The following is a 9852-nucleotide window of genomic DNA, read 5'->3' as shown; positions in this document are numbered from 1 at the left end:
GCTAAACTTCCAGTATTGGCAGTTAACCTACTTTTTGACTACTTTTTTTACTCGTGTGCTGTAGCTTAACCCCAGATGGCAACAGAGCACCACATAGTTGCTCAGTCACTCTTCCAGTACAACTGGGGAGAGAATCAGAGGGTAAAAGAGCGAAAACTCGTGGTTGAGTTAAAGACAGTTCAACAGGTAAAGCAAAAGCCACACGCAAGCAAAGCAAGGAATTCCTTCCCCACTTCCCATGTCAGGTGGGTGTTCAGCCATCCCCAGGACAGCAGGGCTCCATCACACGTAGTGATTACTTGGGAAGACAAACACCATCACTCCGAACATCCCCTCTTCCTCCTTCCCCAGCTTTATATGCTGAGCATGACCCCATATGGCGTGGAACATCCCTTGGGTCAGGTGGGCTCAGCCACGTCCTTTCCCAGCTCCTTGTGCACCCCCATCCTCCTCTCTGGTGGGGTGGTGTGAGGGGCAGAAGGGATCTTGACTCTGTGTAAGCTGCTCAGCAATAACTAGAACATCCCTGTGGTACCAGCACTGTTCGCAGCACAAATCCAAAACACAGCCCCATACCAGCTACCATGAAGAAAACGAACTCCATCCCAGCTCAAACCAGCACGTTGTGGTAACTGATGGTTTATTTAGAGCGCTCTTTCCTGCAAGTACTTGATGAAACTAAAGCCTATAGTAGATGTTTTGGGAGTATTCAAGGTAGGTGGCTTAAGGCATTTGTATCCTTGAAGAAAATTCTCATTTTCTTAAAACCTGTCTAAGTCTTAACCAAGCATCCCTTGGCAGCTCTGTTTAGTCTTGTTTAAGTAACTTCATTTTGGGATCTTAATGTCCATTCAACTTTGTCTAAAAAGAAGCACTTGCCACGATATTTGCCCTGGAGGTTATGTACTTTCCTGCCACTGCTCCATATGGTTTAGGATTTATTTGTGTGCTTGTGTGCTATGGGAAGGTGGGGATATGAAGCTGGGCTGCTCAAGTCCCATTTGGGCACTGATGCCAGCACAAGCTGTAATCGAGTGCTCCAGCATGGGGGGGGTTTCCTGATCCAGGGTAACCTGAGAGGAAGCCAAGGGAGCTACCAGGAGCCCACAGCTCACATGGCAGTGGCTGACAGGACCTTGGCAGGGCTGGAGCAAGGGCGGCAAAGACACAAGGGTTATTGATGTGTTTGGAAGCCATGGAAGTGCCTGAAAGTGATCCTGTAGGAATTAAGGCTTCTCCCCTGCAAAAGGTGGCAGGATCAATAGCCCAGCTGAAGCACATCTGTGCCAATGCACACATGGCATGGGCAGCAAACAGGAGGTGCAGCAGGGAAACCATGATGTGGTTGCCATTATGGAAACATCATGAGATGACTTGCAAGCTGGAGAGCTGCAGTGGATGGGTATGAACTCTTTGGAAGGGAAAGGCAAGGAAGGAGAGGTGGTGGGCCTGCCCTGTATTTTGGGGAGTGTTTTGATTGTCTAGAACTTCATGGTGATGAGTGTTTATGGGTAAGAATTACGACTTCTGGAAGAGAGGGCAGGTAACTCAGGAGGTTGGCATTATTGCTGGGAGGCATCTGTAGTCTGCTCCAGTGCAAAGCCATGTTCTTCCATGGAGATTTTAATTTGAGGGAATCCCTGTGTAATTTTTAATCTTCTGTAGGAGAAGAGGCATGTAAAAAATAAGAGAAAGGGTAAATGAACCCCTAAAGCCTGGTATTTTGAACTTGATGGTATGGCCACAAATTCTGAGCTGTTCTAAATGTCTTTTCCTACTAGACTTGTGCCATGTGCCAGTAACCCTTCTAAAATATGACTGCCTATTTATCTCCGAGATGTGTTTTCTGGATGAACCTGCCCTGGTCCTTGGCAGGAACAAACATCTACGATCATTAATGCCATAGGGTCAGTGTAGCTGCAGAAAGGGTAGATTCGTGCTGTTGTGCTCATCATAACATTGCCTGCTAAGTCACAATTCTTGCCTATGAGTTTTGGTGATGGTTATGGACAGAAAAATGCCGAGTGTGGTTTTTAATACCTGGGTCCAAATCTTTTGTCTATTACTTATGAAAATGTTCTGCTTGAGAACTCCTGCCAAAGGCAGAGTTTTGAGAATATGAAAACTAAAACTAATAATAATGTGGTGCTGTGGATATGTTACATTGTAATTATTCTTGAAACAAAGCTCTATGAAACTTGCAAAATGCAGCTTTAAAGTACTATTATGGATGGTAAAAATTTGAAGGCCTATAAATGCATTCGTAAAGCATAGGAAAATTTAGAGTGTTCTAAGGGTTGCAAGATGACAAACTGAAAATACCCGTTTCTATACAAGCTGGTTAATTTAACCTGGGTCTTCAGCTTGACTGCTGAAGTGCACAGGTTTAAGATTGTGCTGGTAATTTGACTTCAATTTTTTTTAATCCCTTAAAACATTTCAATTACAAATTAACCCTGAATGCTTTGAATTAATTGGTTCTGGGGAAAAGATACCATTTGTGCAATACTTTTTCCCTCACGGGTGTTTTTAATATATACTTGCTATAGCTTGATTTTAGTTAAAGATACTGCTTGTGTGCAAGTTCTTTTTAAGCTTGAAATTCATAGCATCAGAGACTGGTTTGTGTTGGAAGGGGCCTTAAAGCTCATCCAGTTCCAACCCCTGCCATGGGCAGGGACACCTCACACTAGAGCAGGTTGCTCCAAGCCCCTGTGTCCAACCCGGCCTTGAACACTGCCAGGGATGGGGCAGCCACAGCTTCTCTGGGCACCCTGTGCCAGCACCTCAGCACCCTCACAGGGAAGAGCTTCTGCCTTAGATCTAACCTGAACTTGCCCTGGTTCAGTTTGAACCCATCACCCCTTGTCCTGTCGCTCCAGTCCCTGATGGAGAGTCCCTCTCCGGCATTTACATACAGTGATGAAGACTCCAAGTTCTCAAATACAAAGTTATAATATGCAAGTTTTGGGGGAAAAAAAACCAAACCAAACAAAACAGAAAAACAACAGGTATTTTCACTGTGTCTAATAACATACTTCTAAGTTGTCATGACCATCCACTAGCAGACAGCTTAATAATACCACTGGTATCTTAAATAAATGTAGGCATCACATCACAGATCATTACCTGGCAGCCACTAGCTACTCCATGTGTGGCAATTCTAAGACTCACAACAGTGAAAGTGCCTATCAAAATATGTAGATTAAGTCCTTATTAGTCTTCAACTCATTCCAGCTGCATGAGAGTTCTGGCCACACATGGAAAACTAAGGGCAAGATTCCAGCCACACAACAGCTGGGCTGCATTGGCAACCTGCACAGACTTTAACCCTTCCTGCATGCCTGAGACATTCCAGCTGCTTTGCTTTTGCTCCATTACAGCCCAAAGCAACCAGAAGTACACTGCTTTGCCTATCTTAAAACATGGAACACGAAGAGAAATTTAGATCAATAATAAATTTCTCAAATTCACAATATCACAGAATTTGTTCTCTAGTGTTCAGTTTGCTCCGGTAATGCCCCATCCCTGGCAGTGTTCAAGGCCAGGTTGGACACAGGGGCTTGGAGCAACCTGCTCTAGTGGGAGGTGTCCCTGCCCGTGGCAAAGAATTGGAACTGGATGAGCTTAAGGTCCTTTTCAACCCAAACCATTCTATGACTCTGTGATTTTTCTCAGGTCTCAAGAGAGTGGTAGTCTCTTTCTGTAAATCTCATTCCATCATGCACAGCCAAAGGGGTTTTGGATTTTACCAGTGCACAGACAGCTGTGATCTTCATAATTGGTTTGTGTGGGTGTCAGCATTCAGCTCTCCAATGAAATTTGTCAGAAGAGAAATGAGAAACTGAATGAGATGGGAATTAGAGCAGAAAGTTGGCTGTATAGATGATTTAGCAGTAATCTAATGTGTAGCTAATTGGCTGGTATCCAAATTGTGCTTCTGATTGTTTGTTTTCCTCTGGGAAGAATGTTTCTGAATACTAGATAACTGCTTCCCTGAAGGAAAATACCATAAGCTTCATGTCTAGGTATTCTAACATCGATTTTCATCTTGTGTGGCACAACTGCTTCTGATTGTGCACATGGATCATGATATCAAATGTAAAAATGTTGTACTGTAGTAGCAAAATGCTGGCCATGTGTAGGACAGTGGGAGTTTTGCTATTTACACTATTAGTGCCAGGATTTCACCCTAGGTTGTTCTATATGACATTAATTTTTAATGTTCAACTTTTGGTTGTCATCCACAGTATACCCATTAGTCAGCAGAATGCAAAAGTGATGTTTTGCCAGCAGAAATAAAAGCAGATTATTTAAATGATCATGGACTTAGACTGCTGGAGTCAGATTGAAAACTGTGTCCCCAAGGAGAGGCTGCTGGACGGTTCTAAAATTACATTAAACATCTGAAGAACTGCACTCAAATCACTAGTTAATATCAGGGAGGGAAAGTAAGATACTGGAAGGGAATCATAGAATCACAGAATCATTTAGGTTGGAAAAAACCTAGAAGATCATCAAGGCCAACCATTAACCCAACACTGCCAAGTCCACTCCCACTGGTAGGCTCAGGCCACTGATGGTTTGTACACTCAGTGCACACCTAGGATTAGGGCAATCAGCTCTAAACCGCATCCAAAGAGAAGATGTATAAGCAAGATCCTGCAAGCTTCAGGCAGGAAAAAAAATTACCCTGTCAGCTCACGGACAGACACAAGCAAAGAGTAGTAGAGGTCAGTCCCTTCCACACCACCTCAGACCTCCCAGAATACTAAAGATAGAGAAAACATTCTGCATATAGGACATTGTGCCTGGACATTTAGCAAGAAGAGTGTCAGGACGATTGTTATCCTTCTGCTTTGTCTCTCTGCACATTTGGTACCACCACCATCACAGCACCACTCAACACACCACATTTCCCTCTTCTCTCTTCTTAATGTATTTATTTTTTCTCGGGGAAGTGACTTACTTTGAAAATTGCTTCATGATTAAAAAAAGGCAGCAAGCAACTTCTCAAAATGTCAACTTTAATTTGATTTCTGGTTCCCTCCTCCTCACCCTTTCACAGGAAACCCCCGTACCTCCATTTCACACTTTGCCTAGTGTCAACCCCAGAAGGACAGCTGCCAAACCTTGGTATTTCTGGTAGAGATGTGGCACTCTATTCCCTGCCACAGAGCTCAGCTTTGCACATGGGACATGCAGGCACAAGCTAAGAGCTTCAGTTCAGAAACCTACTCCATCACTCAAGGGCAGGAGGTTTTAACCTGCAGGGCTGAGGGGACATACCCATGCGACGAGGTGCTGCAGGGAACTCCAGACCTGGTCACCTTTAAGATCATTGAGTCCAACCATTAACCCAACTGTTTGCAAAAGGCAACGTGCCATTCCTTCCTTGCTTGTTCCCCACATCAGTGATCCCGGGAACAACATGGCATTATGGAGATTTAACAACTGTGTTTTACAAGTTTGGGGTTGTTTTTGCTCTTCCAAATTATAACAATTTTACTTTCCCTCCTTTGGGATTAGATTTTACTGATGTCAGCTGTCAGATGGAAAAGTTCACCAAAATCAGGGGAACTTCAGGAGTGGGCTCTACCCAGTTTCAATAAGGGTGTTGGCCTCTGCTTTATATGGACTTTTTCCTTATGATTTATTGGTGAAATACCATTTTATTCAGCAGAAAACATTTAGAGTGTTAATACGAATCATAGTTACTTATGTGTTCTAAAATTGTTACTCTCCTGAGAGTAGTATCTCTGAGAACAGCCAGTATGGTTTTCATCTCACACCTGTGCAAGATGCTGCATTTTGGGCCATGCCCTGGCGTTAAACTGTGAGCAAACACACTGCCAAAATTTCCTTTGGAAATCGGGTAGCTAAAGCATGTTAAGCAGCCCTTTGTCCTATGGTTTAAAACCTGGTATGTGCCTTAAGCATATGGCAAGTGGAGTTACAGTCTTCTATGCGCCAGCTACAGCAGGAGGCATCTTGTAGGGGGTGTTTTGGGAGACATAAGTAATCTTGATGGTATGTGAGATGTGTGCAGAGCAGTCAGGATAAGCTGCAAAGATAACCATTGGTTATACCTGTGCAGGAGGAACAAGTGGAGAAGGGTTGGTTGGGGTTATTTACAGAGATATGTTCTGATTTTTAGCTCAACATATGTCAGTATTTGTTTTTCATAGCAATCAGTGACCACAGGCCAAAGAATTTTAAAAGTGGAACTACAGATGCTTACTTACTCCTTCATATCGGAATGATGGTACTATTTTGTGTGTGTTAGAAGTCATAACTGTGTGTGCTTTTGTCCTATAGCTGTTGCAAAAGTAGGAATTGTATATCCCATCACCTCATGATGCTTGCTTTAGTCCTTTGAATATTGGCTGTTTGGAAGTAAATCAGTGTTAACAGGTTTTAAAAATATTTCAGAGCTTGTTTAAGGTATGATTTTTTTATTATCATGTTTTTTAGGTGGCCTGGCTCTAGCCCAAGTACTGTTTTTTTATGTGAAGTACCTGGTTCTATATGGTGTTCCTGCCCTCCTCCTTCAAATGGATGGACTCAAACCTCCAGCTCTGCCTTGCTGTGTGAGCCTGATGCACAGTTTCACTAAAATGTGGAGGTAAGTCATGATTGCTTTTCGGACAGCTTATTGCTGGTGTATGGCACTCAGTGAGTAAGACCATGCCTATGTGTTGTCATGGCCACATACATGTCAGCTTTCATGTCCTTGTGCTTTTTCCTCTCATCCCCGTGATTCATCTTGAGCACTTTCTAAATGAACTTTAGTTTGATGGTTACTTTCTTCACACTGTGGAGGGTAGGGGCAAGCATTCCTTTCAGCATTTTCATCCTCTTAATTTTTAGAACTGCCTAGCTTCACTAACATAGCAATTATTTTTTCCAGGTGTCTATTAAATGGTTCACTTTTTCAGTCTTGGTGTAAACCCCACGTGTCAGCTAGATACCCTTCCAGAGAAGGAAAAGAAATGCTTGATTAATCACCCTATGAGGAAAGCTGTAGTTGTAACGCTTCAATGTGTAGAGTCATGCAGTAGAGAAAGTCCTCAACACATTAAAAATACTATGAACAATAGTAATTGTTTCTAATGTAGGGTGAATTTCAGGGTCCCCTTTGCTTTTAAAGAGTTTCAGCACAATATTTCTCAAAAAAAGTATCAGTTTTGAATCTTATGGTTGCTTTAAGTCAGTGTTTACTGCAGATTTTCCCTGAAAACTGTCTCCCAGGTGGATTCTGCTTGGGATTTAGCCTGTGTGTAACAGTGAATTCACTTGACTTCTCCCCTCCCTTGTTTGCCTCTGCACTGTCTCTAATTCTTTCAGTCTGTGGGATGCAGTGCCTCAGACTTCTACAAACATTGCCTAAAATGATTTAGACTTGTCAGGTTTTTAGTGCAGGGACCTCTCTTGTGCTGTGTTAGACACAGAGCCTAGCACAGTTGTGCTTACCGTTTGGTCTCTGACTGCTTTGCAATATGAATAAAGCTTTTTCATTTTAGTCATAAAAACAGCAGGCCTGCTATTATCAGAGCTTTATTGGATGAGATTTTAATTTTGCTTTCAGCTTGAAGCTAGTTGTAACAAGAAGGTTTTATAGTTTATGTAGCTGGCAACTGTAGATATGTAGTATTCAAATGCAGCAGAAACAGTGCAGAAAACAGATGAACTGTTAAAAATTGAGCTACTAACAAATGGTCTAAATTCTCTTTCAGAGTTTGGACTGAACTTATGACCTACAGAGTTAATATAGAAATCTTTGGTTTTTACCAGGCTCTCTCCTGAGAGCAGCATCTCTCAACCTGCTGGCCCTTGCAAGCAGAGCTGTAAACAGTGGCTTTTTCCTCCTCTCCCAGGAATCTGTGTCTTGCTCTGGAGGTGCCAAATGAAACTGAACTTCAGCACAAATATTAGTGACACTGTTGTGACAGGTAGCTGTAACACCATGAAAAAGTACTCTGTGCCTGCAAAGATGTGTGGTGAATCACTGTAAAGACATCGGATTTTCTGTAAAAAATAATTCATAACACTTAAGAAAATTGAAACTAGGATCTAAGGAGGGAGTTCAGTTATTTATTTTTTTTCCTGAAGGAAAAAATGTCAACTGCAGTTATTGACCATTTGCCCAAGTATTTCATTCATACATGCATCTGGAATCCCCTGTTTCAGTTTAAACCCGTCATCCCTTGGCCTATTGCTACAGTCCCTGATGAAGAGTCCCTCCTCAGCATCCTCGTAGCCCCCTTCACACACTGGCAGCTGCTCTGAGGTCTCCACGCAGCTTCTCTTCTCCAGGCTGAACAGCCCCAATGTTCTCAGCCTGTCTTCAGGTGCTCCAGCCCCTCATGATCATTGTGGTCTCCTCTGGACTTGCCCCAACAGCTCCATGTCCTTCTTACATTGGAGACACCAGATCTGGATTTGTTTATTCTGAAGGTTAAAAAAATCAGTTCATGTACAGCTGACTTGATTTCTTGCTCTCAGAGCTGTGTGGATACTAAAATTTCCTATGGCTGCCAGTGAATTAGAGGTCATTCTCCATTATCTAAGTAATCTCATGTAGCTTGCCCTCTGAATCCCTGAATTACAATGCCCTTATGCCTTTATAGTTAAACTCTTTGATCACTGCTACCCAGGGGCTTTGCCGTCCTTGTGTGTGTTTTGATATGTGATATAGGAATGTCAGTGTTAAGAGTGGGAATAGCCTTTGTTTCTGAACCATATGACTGTCTGAACAGGACAGGAAGTGTGAAAATGATGGGTTTAGTATAAAAGCAAGCAAAAAGTGGTGAAAGTCAATAGCTTGTGTTGTGACACTTCATGAACTCTGTTTCCTTAAAGTGCTAAATGATTTTTTTTTGTTGTTTGTGAATGTGTGGACTTTTAAGTGAATGATCCCAACAACTTTATCAGAGTGGGTCAAATTAAGATGTTAGTAACCCAGTGCCTAGTTTTAAGCTGGTAGGATGAGGAGATTTGTATCAGACTTTGTTTTCAGATACCTAGTAAAGCTTATTAAAGGCTCCTTGGGTCAGGTTGGGAATTCCACCCCAGGAGAGCGGTGTGCAATAAGCCAGGTGACGTGGAGTGCACCACTGTTACCTACTGGCTGGTGTTGGGGAGGCTGCTCAGAGAAGAGTGCTTGTGCGTGCTTGGCTTGCTGCTACTCTTCCTGCTGCTGTCTGCTTTAGGGTACTATTAGGTTACTATCAGAAATGGGATATTATGCTAGCTAGGCTTTTGGAAGACCCAGTGTTGCTCTTTTTGTGTGGCAAAGTTATTAGCAGTGCAGATTTTGAAGGAGAGAAGGTAGCCTGAAGAGAAAGACAATATGAATGTCACAATGTAAGGAAGGCAAATATGCTACAAGGAGTCTTCCACCACCATCTGGTGTCCTTTGAGCATAACAACAAAGCTTTTGATCTGATACATCTATACTATAGACACTGTCTATAATCAGTACCTGCTGACATCATTCACTATGCTATGGCAGGTAGAAGACCTTTCATTCTGGAAGGTAAAGAAAGGTACCACAGTGTGACTAAAATTTCTCTAGAGCTGCAAAGCAAAGCAGGTAATGGGAAAAACAAAACAGGTACTGTGCCTCTCTGTGGTTGGTACTAAACAATAAAGCAAATTGTGTCCATTCAAACTTAAAAGGCTTTAATTAAAAAGGAGTTATCAACTTTATAGTGGATTCTGCCTAATTTGCATTTTATTTAATCAAGACGATCTCTTGAGTTGAAAAATCGTCAATCTTATTTACTGTCTCAAGACAGAGAGGGGTTGAATATGTTACTGTGATTTCTATTACCAGGATATCATTATCTT

At 42.4% G+C, this 9852-nt stretch overlaps 1 protein-coding gene across 1 annotated transcript in view; it reads left to right on the top strand.

The window, feature by feature from the left end:
• The window catches only part of HHAT (hedgehog acyltransferase), a 21749-nt gene extending 15120 nt beyond the window's left edge, over positions 1-6629 (top strand). The window contains exon 7 of the mRNA XM_010015040.1: positions 6475-6629. Coding sequence (XP_010013342.1) covers positions 6475-6629 — 155 coding nt within the window. The remainder of the gene's footprint in view (positions 1-6474) is intronic.
• The last annotated feature ends 3223 nt before the right edge of the window (positions 6630-9852 follow it).

The sequence above is a fragment of the Nestor notabilis genome, unplaced genomic scaffold (genome assembly GCF_000696875.1).
Source record: "Nestor notabilis isolate BGI_N333 unplaced genomic scaffold, ASM69687v1 scaffold6750, whole genome shotgun sequence".
Taxonomy (NCBI): Eukaryota; Metazoa; Chordata; class Aves; order Psittaciformes; family Psittacidae; genus Nestor; species Nestor notabilis.
This window is presented reverse-complemented; position numbering and strand designations above follow the sequence as displayed.